This window comes from Oncorhynchus gorbuscha, unplaced genomic scaffold (genome assembly GCF_021184085.1).
Source record: "Oncorhynchus gorbuscha isolate QuinsamMale2020 ecotype Even-year unplaced genomic scaffold, OgorEven_v1.0 Un_scaffold_3016, whole genome shotgun sequence".
Lineage (NCBI taxonomy): Eukaryota > Metazoa > Chordata > Actinopteri > Salmoniformes > Salmonidae > Oncorhynchus > Oncorhynchus gorbuscha.
The window spans coordinates 1-17,500 of NW_025747375.1; the positions used below are offsets into that span (position 1 = coordinate 1).

Below are 17,500 nucleotides of genomic sequence, written 5' to 3' on the forward strand. Positions count from 1 at the left end.
AGGAGAGGGATGAGAGGTGAGGGATGGAGAGGAGAGGGAAAAGCAAGAAAAGTACATGTTGGAGACCCTGTCTGGAGTCCCTGTCTGGAGTCCCTGTCTGGAGTCCCTGTTTGGAGTCCCTGTCTGGAGTCCCTGTCTGGGGTCCCTGTCTGGAGACCCTGTCTGGAGACCCTGTCTGGGGTCCCTGAAGGGGCCTAAGGGACAGTTTGTCACAGTCACCGTATGTCCCTTAAATGAGGAGGAGGAGCAGTCAGTGTAAGACAGTACAGGTCTGTTTGTCTGTCCGCCAGGAACACTGACAGATGTACCCCCTCCTACTCCTCCCTACACACACACACACACACACACACACACACACACACACACACACACACACACACACACACACACACACACACACACACACACACACACACACACACACACACACACACACACACACACACACACACACACACACACACACACACACACACACACAGCGCCATTCCCCGGAACCCACCATCAATTACTCTGGTAATTACTGCCTCTGAGGCTTTCAATGGAGCTCAGTGGGAGGTGTTCATATGTGTGAGTGTGTGTGCATGTCTAAGTGTGTGTGTGTGTGTGTATAAGGGTGTGTGTTCAAGGTACAGAGCGGCTTTATCAGGTGTCAGGAGACAGGGGACGGAAGCAGAGCCAACGTTATGAACAAATCATTGATGGAAAAAAAAGACCTGTCCTGTGTTCCAAACAGAAGCCCATCTCCCCTATGGGCCCTGGTCTAAATGAGTGCACTATACAGGGAATAGGAAGCCAGTTGGAACACATCCATTATGACACGTAATCAGCAGGTTTGGGAGGGTGTTCCGTGTTCCGGCCGGAGTGGAGCAGAATTCCCAGGAGAATCCTGAGATGGTGGAAAAACAACTCCTCTTAAGGGAGACCCAGAACGTACACACAGAAGGATTAACGGTCAATTAGCTACATAAAGCACCTGAATCACTCACCTGTGGCACCACCTGCGTGTGAGTGTCTGTTGTGTGAGTGTGTGGTGTGTTTGTTGTGTGTGTGTTTGAGTGTGTGAGTGTGTGGTGTGTTTGTTGTGTGTGTGTTTGAGTGTGTGAGTGTGTGGTGTGTTTGTGTGTGTGTGTTTGAGTGTGTGTGTGTGTGTGTGTGTGTGTGTGTGTGTGTGTGTGTGTGTGTGTGTGTGTGTGTGTGTGTGTGTGTGTGTGTGTGTGTGTGTGTGTGTGTGTGTGTGTGTGTGTGTGTGTGTGTGTGTGTGTGTGTGTGTGTGTGAGTGTGTGTGTGAGTGTGTGTTTGAGTGTGTGTGTGTGAGTGTGTGTGTGCATGTGCAGTAACTCACCATCACTGACAGTGTTGGCGGGCAGACGACCCACAAGTGTCCGGTCCACACACACACGGTCCAGCTGGGGTCCATTTAGGGCCAGGGTCACCAGTACCCCACTGCTCAGCATGAGCTAGAGACACACACACACACACACCAACACACACACACGTGATAAATCTCCACCAACCGCCGAAAAAGGGTCTAGGAGCTAGGGAAAGGGTCTAGGAGCTAGGGAAGGGGTCTAGGCGCTAGGGAAGGGGTCTAGGGGCTAGGAAAATGGTAGAGGGGGTTGGGGGCAGTTAGGGAGCGTTGACTGACTGGCAAAGGAAGGTGCTCATTGGACCTGACAAAATGTGTAAAGGGGTGTGTAGTCTACCCATGAGAGAGAGAGAGACAAGGAGAGAGAGTATGTTTACATTTACATTACATTTAAGTCATTTAGCAGACGCTCTTATCCAGAGCGACTTACAAATTGGTGCATTCACCTTATGACATCCAGTGGGACAGTCACTTAACAATAGTGCATCTAAAACTTAGGGGGTGGGGTGAGAGGGATTACTTAACCTATCCTAGGTATTCCTTAAAGAGGTGGGGTTTCAGGTGTCTCCGGAAGGTGGTGATTGACTCCGCTGTCCTGGCGTCGTGAGGGAGTTTGTTCCACCATTGGGGGGCCAGGGCAGCGAACAGTTTTGACTGGGCTGAGCGGGAGCTGTACTTCCTCAGTGGTAGGGAGGCGAGCAGGCCAGAGGTGGATGAACGCAGTGCCCTTGTTTGGGTGTAGGGCCTGATCAGAGCCTGGAGGTACTGAGGTGCCGTTCCCCTCACAGCTCCGTAGGCAAGCACCATGGTCTTGTAGCGGATGCGAGCTTCAACTGGAAGCCAGTGGAGAGAACGGAGGAGCGGGGTGACGTGAGAGAACTTGGGAAGGTTGAACACCAGACGGGCTGCGGCGTTCTGGATGAGTTGAAGGGGTTTAATGGCACAGGCAGGGAGCCCAGCCAACAGCGAGTTGCAGTAATCCAGACGGGAGATGACAAGTGCCTGGATTAGGACCTGCGCCGCTTCCTGTGTGAGGCAGGGTCGTACTCTGCGGATGTTGTAGAGCATGAACCTACAGGAACGGGCCACCGCCTTGATGTTAGTTGAGAACGACAGGGTGTTGTCCAGGATCATGCCAAGGTTCTTGGCGCTCTGGGAGGAGGACACAGTGGAGTTGTCAACCGTGATGGCGAGATCATGGAACGGGCAGTCCTTCCCCGGGAGGAAGAGCAGCTCCGTCTTGCCGAGGTTCAGCTTGAGGTGGTGATCCGTCATCCACACTGATATGTCTGCCAGACATGCAGAGATGCGATTCGCCACCTGGTCATCAGAAGGGGGAAAGGAGAAGATTAATTGTGTGTCGTCTGCATAGCAATGATAAGAGAGACCATGTGAGGTTATGACAGAGCCAAGTGACTTGGTGTATAGCGAGAATAGGAGAGGGCCAAGAACAGAGCCCTGGGGGACACCAGTGGTGAGAGCGCGTGGTGAGGAGACAGATTCTCGCCACGCCACCTGGTAGGAGCGACCTGTCAGGTAGGACGCAATCCAAGCGTGGGCCGCGCCGGAGATGCCCAACTCGGAGAGGGTGGAGAGGAGGATCTGATGGTTCACAGTATCGAAGGCAGCCGATAGATCTAGAAGGATGAGAGCAGAGGAGAGAGAGTTAGCTTTAGCAGTGCGGAGCGCCTCCGTGATACAGAGGAGAGCAGTCTCAGTTGAATGACTAGTCTTGAAACCTGACTGATTTGGATCAAGAAGGTCATTCAGAGAGAGATAGCGGGAGAGCTGGCCAAGGACGGCACGTTCAAGAGTTTGGAGAGAAAAGAAAGAAGGGATACTGGTCTGTAATTGTTGACATCGGAGGGATCGAGTGTAGGTTTTTTCAGAAGGGGTGCAACTCTCGCTCTCTTGAAGACGGAAGGGACGTAGCCAACGGTCAGGGATGAGTTGATGAGCGAGGTGAGGTAAGGGAGAAGGTCTCCGGAAATGGTCTGGAGAAGAGAGGAGGGGATAGGGTCAAGCGGGCAGGTTGTTGGGCGGCCGGCCGTCACAAGACGCGAGATTTCATCTGGAGAGAGAGGGAGAAAGAGGTCAGAGCATAGGGTAGGGCAGTGTGAGCAGAACCAGCGGTGTCGTTTGACTTAGCAAACGAGGATCGGATGTCGTCGACCTTCTTTTCAAAATGGTTGACGAAGTCATCTGCAGAGAGGGAGGAGGGGGAGGGGGCGGAGGATTCAGGAGGGAGGAGAAGGTGGCAAAGAGCTTCCTAGGGTTAGAGGCAGAAGCTTGGAATTTAGCGTGGTAGAAAGTGGCTTTAGCAGCAGAGACAGAGGAGGAAAATGTAGAGAGGAGGGAGTGAAAGGATGCCAGGTCCGCAGGGAGGCGAGTTTTCCTCCATTTCCGCCGGCTGCCCGGAGCCCTGTTCTGTGAGCTCGCAATGAGTCATCGAGCCACGGAGCGGGAGGGAGGACCGAGCCGGCCTGGAGGATAGGGGACATAGAGAGTCAAGGGATGCAGAGAGGGAGGAGAGGAGGGTTGAGGAGGCAGAATCAGGAGATAGGTGGGAGAAGGTTTGAGCGGAGGGAAGAGATGATAGGATGGAAGAGGAGAGAGTAGCGGGGGAGAGAGAGCGAAGGTTGGGACGGCGCGATACCATCCGAGTAGGGGCAGTGTGGGAGGTGTTGGATGAGAGCGAGAGGGAAAAGGATACAAGGCAGTGGTCGGAGACTTGGAGGGGAGTTGCAATGAGGTTAGTGGAAGAACAGCATCTAGTAAAGATGAGGTCGAGCGTATTGCCTGCCTTGTGAGTAGGGGGAAGGTGAGAGGGTGAGGTCAAAAGAGGAGAGGAGTGGAAAGAAGGAGGCAGAGAGGAAAGAGTCAAAGGTAGACGTGGGGAGGTTAAAGTCGCCCAGAACTGTGAGAGGTGAGCCGTCCTCAGGAAAGGAGCTTATCAAGGCATCAAGCTCATTGATGAACTCTCCGAGGGAACCTGGAGGGCGATAAATGATAAGGATGTTAAGCTTGAAAGGGCTAGTAACTGTGACAGCATGGAATTCAAAGGAGGCGATAGACAGATGGGTAAGGGGAGAAAGAGAGAATGACCACTTGGGAGAGATGAGGATCCCGGTGCCACCACCCCGCTGACCAGACGCTCTCGGGGTGTGCGAGAACACGTGGGCGGACGAAGAGAGAGCAGTAGGAGTAGCAGTGTTGTCTGTGGTGATCCATGTTTCCGTCAGGGCCAAGAAGTCGAGGGACTGGAGGGAGGCATGGGCTGAGATGAACTCTGCCTTGTTGACCGCAGATTGGCAGTTCCAGAGGCTACCGGAGACCTGGAACTCCACTGTGTTCGTGCGTGCTGGGACCACCAGAGTAGGGTGGCCGCGGCCACGCGGTGAGGAGCGTTTGTATGGTCTGTGCAGAGAGGAGAGAACAGGGATAAACCGACACATAGTTGACAGGCTACAGAAGAGGCTACGCTAATGCAAAGGAGATTGGAATGACAAGTGGACTACACGTCTCGAATGTTCAGAAAGTTAAGCTACGTAGCAAGAATCTTATTGACTAAAATGATTAAAATGATACAGTACTGCTGAAGTAGGCCAGCTGGCAGTGGGTGCGTTGTTGACACTACACTAATCAAGTCGTTCCGTTGAGTGTAATAGTTTCTGCAGTGTTGCTATTCGGGGGCTAGCAGGCTAGCTAGCAGTGTTGTTTACGTTACGTTGCGTTAAAAGAACGACAATAGATGGCTAGCGAACCTAGAAAATCGCTCTAGACTACACAATTATCTTTGATACAAAGAGTATGTGTAATGTTTACTGTTAATTTTTGTTGTTTTTCACTTTATATATTCACTTTGTATGTTGTCTATCTCACTTGCTTTGGCAATGTTAACACATGTTTCCCATGCCAATAAAGCCCTTGAATTGAATTGAATTGAATTGAATTGAGAGAGAGAGAGAGAGAGAGAGAGAGAGAGAGAGAGAGAGAGAGAGAGAGAGAGAGAGAGAGAGAGAGAGGGAGAGCGAGAGAGAGAGAGAGAGAGAGGGGGAGAGAGAGCGAGAGAGCGGGAGAGAGAAAGAGAGAGAGGGAGGGAGACAGGGAGAGAGAGAGAGAGCGAGAGAGAGAGCGGGAGAGAGAAAGAGAGAGAGGGAGGGAGACAGGGAGAGAGAGGGAGGGAGACAGGAAGAGAGAGGAGGGAGAGAGGGGGAGAGAGAGGGAGAGAGAGAGACAGGAGAGAGAGAGAGAGAGAGAGAGAGAGAGAGAGAGAGAGAGAGAGAGAGAGAGAGAGAGAGAGAGAGAGAGAGAGAGAGAGAGAGAGAGGGAGAGAGAGAGAGAGAGCGGGAGAGAGAAAGGGAGAGAGAAAGGGCGAGAGAAAGGGAGAGGGAGAGAGAGAGAGAGAGAGGGTGAGAGAGTGAGAGAGAGGGAGAGAGAGAGAGCGGGCGAGAGAAAGGGAGAGGGAGAGAGAGAGAGAGAGAGAGAGAGAGAGAGAGAGGGGAGTGTGTAAGGGGGTGTACCTGGCAGCAATGCTTGCTCTTCCATCTGGAGTGAACAACTGAGTTTGTCTGTAACAGCTCCTGAAACACAGTGAGTTGGGGGAGGGAGAGAGAGAGAGAGAGACCGGGAAAGAGGATGCAGGTGAGTGAGCGAGAAAGTGAGTGTCTGTGTGTGTGTGTGTGTCTGTGTGTGTGAGTGTCTGTGTGCGTGTGTGTCTGTGTGTGTGTGTCTGTGTGTGTGAGTGTCTGTGTGCGTGTGTGTCTGTGTGTGTGTCTGTGTGCATGTGCACTCGGCATGTGTGAGTAAGGCTCAGTCATTCCAGGAATATTCCAAACACAGCTGGGAGATGGCAGGGGAGGGAGGGACTCGATGTTTCTAGTTTCAGACAATGGTGGAGGGGTGGGGGGGGGAACAGGCTCAGCCAGGGCCAAGCAAACAAAGATACGTCTGTAATGCTAGAAAGAAAATGGGGAGGAAGGAGGGATGAGGGGAACCTTTAGGTGCCTGATCCCCTCAAATATCCCCCTCGATGACAGAGCAGGGAGCGAAAGAGAGGTGTTGAGAGAGAGAGGAGCGAGGGATTCAGAGAGAGAAAGAAAACAGAGGATGCCCCTATTTGTTAATCAATCGGGCGTTTCAGAAAGGGAAAACTCCCAGCAGCACCCCTACCCTGGGGGCGGTTACCTCAAGCTTCTCGAGCGAATCACGGAGCTTCTCCGGACGACGGTTCGTGGGGGTCCACGAGTAGCCGCGAGCTACGAGAAAAACGAGAAGAGGGGAAAGAAGAAAACAACAGGAAGTTTGGCCAGGTGACTTACATGGAACGAGAGACAGAGAGACAGAGAGAGAGTATTCCCAAACCATTCCCAAACTCCCATGGGAGCACACCGGACCGGAAAACCAACCAACCAACCAACCAATGGGATAATCATCTAATTTAATTTCAAGAGGTCAAGGAATGAATGAAACCGATTGGAGAAATACATCATCGCTACATGTTTAGACGGAAGGTTAAAGGCCAATAGGGTCACCTGGAAATGGAGAAACGGAGAGCAGGGTATTGGTTTTGCAGAACGAGGCTAGGAAGGGAATGAGGAAGGAGCGATGTGTCTAGGAATTAGAGTAGGAAACACAACACCCTTAGAGAGTCTCTCTGTTCTTCACTTTACAGGGATGCAGCTAAAGACCATCCTACTGGATCTAGATGACTGGAGCCCATCCTACTGGATCTAGATGACTGGAGCCCATCCTACTGGATCTAGATGACTGGAGCCCATCCTACTGGATCTAGATGACTGGAGCCCATCCTACTGGATCTAGATGACTGGAGCTCATCCTACTGGATCTAGATGACTGGAGCCCATCCTACTGGATCTAGATGACTGGAGCCCATCCTACTGGATCTAGATGACTGGAGCCCATCCTACTGGATCTATATGACTGGAGCCCATCCTACTGGATCTAGATGACTGGAGCCCATCCTACTGGATCTAGATGACTGGAGCCCATCCTACTGGATCTATATGACTGGAGCCCATCCTACTGGATCTAGATGACTGGAGCCCATCCTACTGGATCTATATGACTGGAGCCCATCCTACTGGATCTAGATGACTGGAGCCCATCCTACTGGATCTAGATGACTGGAGCCCATCCTACTGGATCTATATGACTGGAGCCCATCCTACTGGATCTAGATGACTGGAGCCCATCCTACTGGATCTAGATGACTGGAGCCCATCCTACTGGATCTAGATGACTGGAGCCCATCCTACTGGATCTAGATGACTGGAGCTCATCCTACTGGATCTAGATGACTGGAGCCCATCCTACTGGATCTAGATGACTGGAGCCCATCCTACTGGATCTAGATGACTGGAGCCCATCCTACTGGATCTAGATGACTGGAGCCCATCCTACTGGATCTAGATGACTGGAGCCCATCCTACTGGATCTAGGTGACTGGAGCCCATCCTACTGGATCTAGATGACTGGAGCCCATCCTACTGGATCTATATGACTGGAGCACATCCTACTGGATCTAGATGACTGGAGCCCATCCTACTGGATCTAGATGACTGGAGCCCATCCTACTGGATCTAGATGACTGGAGCTCATCCTACTGGATCTAGATGACTGGAGCCCATCCTACTGGATCTAGATGACTGGAGCTCATCCTACTGGATCTAGATGACTGGAGCCCATCCTACTGGATCTAGATGACTGGAGCTCATCCTACTGGATCTATATGACTGGAGCCCATCCTACTGGATCTAGATGACTGGAGGGGCCAGTCACCTTCCTCAGGTGATTTATTGTCAAGTCACCAACCTGGTTAGGTGTATCTGCTTAATTACTTACTACATAATAATGATAAGGATAATAATAATACCATTTAGCAGATTATTTTTCCCAAAGCGACTTCAAGTCATACATACAATGCCCACAATCCTAGCGTTTCAATCACCGTGCTCTACCAACTGAGTCACACATACAATGCCCACAATCCTAGCGTTTCAATCACCATGCTCTACCAACTGAGTCACACATACAATGCCCACAATCCTAGCGTTTCAATCACCATGCTCTACCAACTGAGTCACACATACAATGCCCACAATCCTAGCGTTTCAATCACCATGCTCTACCAACTGAGTCACACATACAATGCCCACAATCCTAGCGTTTCAATCACCATGCTCTACCAACTGAGTCACACATACAATGCCCACAATCCTAGCGTTTCAATCGCCATGCTCTACCAACTGAGTCACACATACAATGCCCACAATCCTAGCGTTTCAATCACCATGCTCTACCAACTGAGTCACACATACAATGCCCACAATCCTAGCGTTTCAATCGCCATGCTCTACCAACTGAGTCACACATACAATGCCCACAATCCTAGCGTTTCAATCGCCATGCTCTACCAACTGAGTCACACATACAATGCCCACAATCCTAGCGTTTCAATCGCCATGCTCTACCAACTGAGTCACACATACAATGCCCACAATCCTAGCGTTTCAATCACCGTGCTCTACCAACTGAGTCACACATACAATGCCCACAATCCTAGCGTTTCAATCACCATGCTCTACCAACTGAGTCACACATACAATGCCCACAATCCTAGCGTTTCAATCACCGTGCTCTACCAACTGAGTCACACATACAATGCCCACAATCCTAGCGTTTCAATCACCATGCTCTACCAACTGAGTCACACATACAATGCCCACAATCCTAGCGTTTCAATCACCATGCTCTACCAACTGAGTCACACATACAGGACAATTTATTTATGACGCTCCTCTAAGTAAAACTACAGGTGTCATATTGAGTTGTGTTTTGATAAAACTACAGGTGTCATATTGAGTTGTGTTTTGATAAAACTACAGGTGTCATATTGAGTTGTGTTTTGATAAAACTACAGGTGTCATATTGAGTTGTGTTTTGATCAAACTACAGGTGTCATATTGAGTTGTGTTTTGATAAAGCTACAGGTGTCATATTGAGTTGTGTTTTGATAAAACTACAGGTGTCATATTGAGTTGTGTTTTGATCAAACTACAGGTGTCATATTGAGTTGTGTTTTGATCAAACTACAGGTGTCATATTGAGTTGTGTTTTGATCAAACTACAGGTGTCATATTGAGTTGTGTTTTGATCAAACTACAGGTGTCATATTGAGTTGTGTTTTGATAAAACTACAGGTGTCATATTGAGTTGTGTTTTGATAAAACTACAGGTGTCATATTGAGTTGTGTTTTGATAAAACTACAGGTGTCATATTGAGTTGTGTTTTGATCAAACTACAGGTGTCATATTGAGTTGTGTTTTGATCAAACTACAGGTGTCATATTGAGTTGTGTTTTGATCAAACTACAGGTGTCATATTGAGCTGTGTTTTGATCAAACTACAGGTGTCATATTGATTTGTGTTTTGATCAAACTACAGGTGTCATATTGAGTTGTGTTTTGATCAAACTACAGGTGTCATATTGAGTTGTGTTTTGATCAAACTACAGGTGTCATATTGAAGTTGTGTTTTGATCAAATATGGAGCGATTATGTTTTAGAGCCCTCAGAGCACCAGCAATGAGAAAGCTCTCGTTACCAACAAATATACACCTTTCTCCTTATTGAAAAACCTCTCACAAATATACACCTTTCTCCTTATTGAAAAACCTCTCACAAATATACACCTTTCTCCTTATTGAAAAACCTCTCACAAATATACACCTTTCTCCTTATTGAAAAACCTCTCACAAATATACACCTTTCTCCTTATTGAAAAACCTCTCACAAATATACACCTTTCTCCTTATTGAAAAACCTCTCACAAATATACACCTTTCTCCTTATTGAAAAACCTCTCACAAATATACACCTTTCTCCTTATTGATAAGCCATATTTGTTTGATGTAACGTTTTACAGCTTTCAGAGTCTCTGAGAGCAGCCAGCCAGCCAGCCAGCCAGCCAGCCAGCCAGCCAGTAACACTCTCCTACAGTTATCTCTACCCCAGAGTCTCTGAGAGCAGCCAGCCAGCCAGCCAGCCAGCCAGCCAGTAACACTCTCCTACAGTTATCTCTACCCCAGAGTCTCTGAGAGCAGCCAGCCAGTAACACTCTCCTACAGTTATCTCTACCCCAGAGTCTCTGAGAGCAGCCAGCCAGCCAGCCAGTAACACTCTCCTACAGTTATCTCTACCCCAGAGTCTCTGAGAGCAGCCAGCCAGCCAGCCAGCCAGCCAGTAACACTCTCCTACAGTTAACTCTACCCCAGAGTCTCTGAGAGCAGCCAGCCAGCCAGCCAGTAACACTCTCCTACAGTTATCTCTACCCCAGAGTCTCTGAGAGCTGCCAGCCAGTCAGCCAGCCAGCCAGCAAGCCAGCCAGTAACACTCTCCTACAGTTATCTCTACCCCAGAGTCTCTGAGAGCAGCCAGCCAGCCAGCCAGTAACACTCTCCTACAGTTATCTCTACCCCAGAGTCTCTGAGAGCAGCCAGCCAGCCAGCCAGCCAGTAATACTCTCCTACAGTTATCTCTACCCCAGAGTCTCCGAGAGCAGCCAGCCAGCCAGCCAGCCAGCCAGCCAGCCAGCCAGTAACACTCTCCTACAGTTATCTCTACCCCAGAGTCTCTGAGAGCAGCCAGCCAGCCAGCCAGTAACACTCTCCTACAGTTATCTCTACCCCAGAGTCTCTGAGAGCAGCCAGCCAGCCAGCCAGCCAGTAACACTCTCCTACAGTTATCTCTACCCCAGAGTCTCTGAGAGCAGCCAGCCAGCCAGCCAGTAACACTCTCCTACAGTTATCTCTACCCCAGAGTCTCTGAGAGCAGCCAGCCAGCCAGCCAGTAACACTCTCCTACAGTTATCTCTACCCCAGAGTCTCTGAGAGCAGCCAGCCAGCCAGCCAGTAACACTCTCCTACAGTTATCTCTACCCCAGAGTCTCTGAGAGCAGCCAGCCAGCCAGCCAGCCAGCCAGCCAGCCAGCCAGCCAGCCAGCCAGTAACACTCTCCTACAGTTAACTCTACCCCAGAGTCTCTGAGAGCAGCCAGCCAGCCAGCCAGTAACACTCTCCTACAGTTATCTCTACCCCAGAGTCTCTGAGAGCAGCCAGCCAGTCAGCCAGCCAGCCAGCAAGCCAGCCAGTAACACTCTCCTACAGTTATCTCTACCCCAGAGTCTCTGAGAGCAGCCAGCCAGCCAGCCAGTAACACTCTCCTACAGTTATCTCTACCCCAGAGTCTCTGAGAGCAGCCAGCCAGCCAGCCAGTAATACTCTCCTACAGTTATCTCTACCCCAGAGTCTCCGAGAGCAGCCAGCCAGCCAGCCAGCCAGCCAGCCAGCCAGCCAGCCAGTAACACTCTCCTACAGTTATCTCTACCCCAGAGTCTCTGAGAGCAGCCAGCCAGCCAGCCAGTAACACTCTCCTACAGTTATCTCTACCCCAGAGTCTCTGAGAGCAGCCAGCCAGCCAGCCAGTAACACTCTCCTACAGTTATCTCTACCCCAGAGTCTCCGAGAGCAGCCAGCCAGCCAGCCAGCCAGTAACACTCTCCTACAGTTATCTCTACCCCAGAGTCTCCGAGAGCAGCCAGCCAGCCAGCCAGCCAGCCAGTAACACTCTCCTACAGTTATCTCTACCCCAGAGTCTCTGAGAGCAGCCAGCCAGCCAGCCAGCCAGCCAGCCAGCCAGCCAGCCAGCCAGTAACACTCTCCTACAGTTATCTCTACCCCAGAGTCTCTGAGAGCAGCCAGCCAGCCAGCCAGCCAGCCAGCCAGTAACACTCTCCTACAGTTATCTCTACCCCAGAGTCTCTGAGAGCAGCCAGCCAGCCAGCCAGCCAGCCAGTAACACTCTCCTACAGTTATCTCTACCCCAGCCTCTGTGGGAAGACAAACTCAAAGTTAGCAGAACACATCTAAATACACAGGCCACTTGAAACTACCTCGTTCCACACACAAACCCCGTCATTTCCCCATACTCTCCCCATCGCTCCCTCCACTGGCGGAGAGAGAGAGAGAGAGAGAAGAAAAACAACTTTTAAAAGTTAATTGAATTCTGGGGCCTAGTCCTTCCCTGTGCATATACATGAGCGTTAATATGGAAGGTAAGGAGGTCTGCTTTTTCAAGATGGCGTAATCGTTTCCCCATCAGTTTTCCCCTCCTCCTCTCTATTTAAAAATGAAGTATTAAGAGACGTAGTCTCCCTTCTACAACGAGTGGGAGTGGAGAAGCAGATACATGCAAATTAGGTAGCGGGGGGAGGAGGGGGGGGGGTATAGGGGGACGGGTGTTTGTCTCCTGATAAGGGTGTCTGTATTCCCCTCCTGGGCGAGAGAGGGAGAGAGGAAGAGATGGGGGGAGAGAGAAGGGGAGAGAGGAAGAGATGGGGAGAGAGAGAAGGAGAGAGAGAGGAAGAGATGGGGAGAGAGAGAAGGAGAGAGAGGAAGAGATGGGGAGAGAGAGAAGAAGAGAGAGGGAGAGATGGGGGAGAGAGAAGAGAGAGAGAGGAAGAGATGGGGAGAGAGAGAAGGGAGAGAGGGAGAGATGGGGAGGAGAGAGAGAGAGAGGAGAGAGAGGAAGAGATGGGGAGAGAGAGAAGGGGGAGAGAGGAAGAGATGGGGAGAGAGAGAAGGGGAGAGAGGGAGAGATGGGGAGAGAGGAAGAGATGGGGAGAGAGAGAAGGAGAGAGAGGAAGAGATGGGGAGAGAGGAAGAGATGGGGGGAGAGAGAAGGGGAGAGAGGAAGAGAAGGGGAGAGAGAGAAGGGGAGAGAGGAAGAGATGGGGAGAGAGAGAAGGAGAGAGAGAAGAGAAGAAGAGAAGGGGAGAGAGGAAGAGATGGGGAGAGAGAGAGAAGGGGAGAGAGGAAGAGATGGGGAGAGAGAGATGGGGAGAGAGGAAGAGATGGGAGGAGAGAGAAGGAGAGAGATGGGGGAGGGAGAGAGGAAGAGATGGGGAGAGAGAGAAAGAGACAGAGGAAGAGAAGGGGAGAGAGAAGGGGAGAGAGGAAGAGATGGGGGAGAGAGAGAAGGGGAGAGAGGAAGCGATGGGGAGAGAGAAGGGGAGAGAGGAAGAGATGGGGAGAGAGAGAAGGGGAGAGAGGAAGCGATGGGGAGAGAGAAGGGAGAGAGGAAGAGATGGGGAGAGAGAGAAGGGGAGAGAGGAAGCGATGGGGAGAGCGAGAAGGAGAGAGAAGGGAGGAGATGGGGAGAGAGGAAGAGATGGGGAGAGAGAGAAAGAGACAGAGGAAGAGAAGGGGAGAGAGGAAGAGATGAGAGAGAGAGAGAAGGGGGAGAGGAAGAGATGGGGAGATAGGAAGAGATGGGGAGAGAGAGAAAGAGAGAGAGGAAGAGATGGGGAGAGAGGAAGAGATGGGGGAGAGAGAAGGAGAGAGAGGAAGAGATGGGGAGAGAGAGAAGGGGAGAGAGGAAGAGATGGGGAGAGAGAGAGAAGGAGAGAGAGGAAGAGATGGGGAGAGAGAGAGGAAGAGAGAGAGAGGAAGAGATGGGGGGGAGAGAGAGAGGGAGAGAGGAAGAGATGGGGAGAGAGAGAAGAGAGAGAGAGGAAGAGATGGGGAGAGAGGAAGAGATGGGGAGAGAGAGAGAAGGAGAGAGAGGAAGAGATGGGGGAGAGAGAGAAGGAGAGAGAGGAAGAGATGGGGGCAGAGAGAAGGGGAGAGAGGAAGAGATGGGGAGAGAGAGAAGGAGAGAGAGGAAGAGATGGGGAGAGAGGAAGAGATGGGGAGAGAGAGAAGGAGAGAGAGGAAGAGATGGGGAGAGAGAGAAGTAGAGAGAGGAAGAGATGGGGAGAGAGAGAAGGAGAGAGAGGAAGAGATGGGGGAGAGAGAGAAGAAGGGAGAGAGGAAGAGATGGGGAAAGAGAGAAGGGGAGAGAGGAAGAGATGGGGAGAGAGAGAAGGAGAGAGAGGAAGAGATGGGGGAGAGAGAGAATGGGGGAGAGAGGAAGAGATGGGGAGAGAGAGAAGGGGAGAGAGGAAGAGATGGGGAGAGAGAGAAGTAGAGAGAGGAAGAGATGGGGGAGAGAGAGAAGGTGAGAGAGGAAGAGATGGGGAGAGACAGAAGGAGAGAGAGGAAGAGATGGGGAGAGAGAGAGAAGGAGAGAGAGGAAGAGATGGGGAGAGAGAGAAGGAGAGAGAGGAAGAGATGGGGAGAGAGGAAGAGATGGGGAGAGAGAGAGAAGGAGAGAGAGGAAGAGATGGGGAGAGAGAGAAGGAGAGAGAGGAAGAGATGGGGGGAGAGAGAAGGGGAGAGAGGAAGAGATGGGGAGAGAGAGAAGGAGAGAGAGGAAGAGATGGGGAGAGAGGAAGAGATGGGGAGAGAGAGAAGGGGAGAGAGGAAGAGATGGGGAGAGAGAGAAGTAGAGAGAGGAAGAGATGGGGAGAGAGAGAAGGAGAGAGAGGAAGAGATGGGGAGAGAGAGAAGGGGAGAGAGGAAGAGATGGGCAGAGAGAGAAGGGGAGAGAGGAAGAGATGGGGGGAGAGAAGGAGAGAGAGGAAGAGATGGGGAGAGAGAGAAGGGAGAGAGGAAGAGATGGGGAGAGAGAGAAGGGGAGAGAGGAAGAGATGGGGAGAGAGAGAAGTAGAGAGAGGAAGAGATGGGGAGAGAGAGAGAAGGGGAGAGAGGAATAGATGGGGAGAGAGAGAAGGAGAGAGAGGAAGAGATGGGGAGAGAGAGAAAGAGAGAGAGATGGGGAAGAGATGGGGAGAGAGAAAGAGATGGGGAGAGAGAGAAGGAGAGAGAGGAAGAGATGGGGGAGAGAGGAAGAGATGGGGGGAGAGAGAAGGGGAGAGAGAGGAAGAGATGGGGAGAGAGGAAGAGATGGGGAGAAAGAGAAAGAGAGAGAGGAAGAGATGGGGAGAGAGGAAGAGAAGGGGAGAGAGGAAGAGAAGGGGAGAGAGGAAGAGATGGTGAGAGAGGAAGAGATGGGGAGAGAGGAAGAGATGGGGAGAGAGGAAGAGAAGGGGAGAAAGGAAGAGATGGGGAGAGAGGAAGAGATGGGGATAGAGGAAGAGAAGGGGAGAGAGGAAGAGATGGGGAGAGAGGAAGAGATGGGGAGAGAGGAAGAGATGGGGAGAGAGAGAAGGAGAGAGAGGAAGAGATGGGGAGAGAGGAAGAGATGGGGAGAGAGGAAGAGATGGGGAGAGAGGGGGAGAGAGGAAGAGATGGGGAGAGAGGAAGAGATGGGGAGAGAGGAAGAGAGAGAGGGAGAGATGGGGAGAGAGGAAGAGAGAGAGGAAGAGATGGGAGAGAGGAAGAGATGGGGAGAGAGGGAGAGATGGGAGAGAGAGGAAGAGAGAGAGGAAGAGATGGGAGAGAGGAAGAGATGGGGAGAGAGAGAAGGAGAGAGAGGAAGAGATGGGGAGAGAGGAAGAGATGGGGAGAGAGAGAGAAGGAGAGAGAGGAAGAGATGGGGAGAGAGAGAAGGAGAGAGAGGAAGAGATGGGGGAGAGAGAAGGGGAGAGAGGAAGAGATGGAGAGAGAGAAGGAGAGAGAGAGGAAGAGATGGGGAGAGAGGAAGAGATGGGGAGAGAGAGAAGGGGGAGAGAGGAAGAGATGGGGAGAGAGAGAAGTAGAGAGAGGAAGAGATGGGGAGAGAGAGAAGGAGAGAGAGGAAGAGATGGGGAGAGAGAGAAGGGGAGAGAGGAAGAGATGGGGAGAGAGAGAAGGGAGAGAGGAAGAGATGGGGAGAGAGAGAAGGAGAGAGAGGAAGAGATGGGGAGAGAGAGAAGATGGGGGGGAGAGAGGAAGAGATGAGGAGAGAGAGAAGGGAGAGAGGAAGAGATGGGGAGAGAGAGAGAAGGAGAGAGAGGAAGAGATGGGGGAGAGAGAGAAGAGAGAGAGGAAGAGATGGGGGGAGAGAGAAGGGGAGAGAGGAAGAGATGGGGAGAGAGAGAAGGAGAGAGAGGAAGAGATGGGGAGAGAGGAAGAGATGGGGAGAGAGAGAGAAGGAGAGAGAGGAAGAGATGGGGAGAGAGAGAAGGAGAGAGAGGAAGAGATGGGGGAGAGAGAAGGGGAGAGAGGAAGAGATGGGGAGAGAGAGAAGGAGAGAGAGGAAGAGATGGGGAGAGAGGAAGAGATGGGGAGAGAGAGAAGGGGAGAGAGGAAGAGATGGGGAGAGAGAGAAGTAGAGAGAGGAAGAGATGGGGAGAGAGAGAAGGAGAGAGAGGAAGAGATGGGGAGAGAGGAAGAGATGGGGAGAGAGAGAGAGGGGAGAGAGGAAGAGATGGGGAGAGAGAGAAGGAGAGAGGAAGAGATGGGGAGAGAGAGAAGGGGAGAGAGGAAGAGATGGGAGAGAGAAGGGGAGAGAGGAAGAGATGGGGAGAGAGAGAAGTAGAGAGAGGAAGAGATGGGGGGAGAGAGAGAAGGGGAGAGAGGAAGAGATGGGGGAGAGAGAAGGAGAGAGAGAGGAAGAGATGGGGGAGAGAGAGAAGAGAGAGAGGAAGAGATGGGGAGAGAGGAAGAGATGGGGAGAGAGAGAAGGAGAGAGAGGAAGAGATGGGAGAGAGGAAGAGATGGGGGGGGGAGAGAGAAGGGGAGAGAGGAAGAGATGGGGAGAGAGCAAGAGATGGGGAGAAAGAGAAAGAGAGAGAGGAAGAGATGGGGAGAGAGGAAGAGAAGGGGAGAGAGAGGAAGAGAAGGGAGAGAGAGAGAAGGGGGAGAGATGGGGGGAGAGAGGAAGAGATGGGGAGAGAGGAAGAGATGGGGAGAGAGGAAGAGAAGGGGAGAGAGGAAGAGATGGGGAGAGAGGAAGAGATGGGGATAGAGGAAGAGAATGGGGGAGAGAGGAAGAGATGGGGAGAGAGGAAGAGATGGGGAGAGAGGAAGAGATGGGGAGAGAGAGGAAGAGAGAGAGGAAGAGATGGGGAGAGAGGAAGAGATGGGGGAGAGAGGAAGAGATGGGGAGAGAGGAAGAGATGGGGAGAGAGGAAGAGATGGGGAGAGAGGGGGAGAGAGGAAGAGAGAGAGGAAGAGATGGGAGAGAGGAAGAGATGGGGAGAGAGGAAGAGATGGGGAGAGAGGAAGAGAGAGAGGAAGAGATGGGAGAGAGGGGAGAGAGGAAGAGATGGGGAGAGAGGAGAGAGAG

At 51.5% G+C, this 17,500-nt stretch overlaps 1 protein-coding gene across 1 annotated transcript in view; it reads right to left on the reverse strand.

The window, feature by feature from the left end:
- Positions 1 to 55: 55 nt before the first annotated feature.
- The window catches only part of LOC124027232 (WD repeat-containing and planar cell polarity effector protein fritz homolog), a gene marked incomplete at its 3' end in the record, with an annotated part of 18,251 nt that continues 806 nt past the window's right edge, over positions 56 to 17,500 (reverse strand). Inside the window, exons 3-6 of the mRNA XM_046339695.1 lie at positions 6,557 to 6,627; positions 5,893 to 5,952; positions 1,346 to 1,460; positions 56 to 194 (exon numbers count right to left, since the gene is read on the reverse strand). Coding sequence (XP_046195651.1) covers positions 56 to 194; positions 1,346 to 1,460; positions 5,893 to 5,952; positions 6,557 to 6,627 — 385 coding nt within the window. The remainder of the gene's footprint in view (positions 195 to 1,345; positions 1,461 to 5,892; positions 5,953 to 6,556; positions 6,628 to 17,500) is intronic.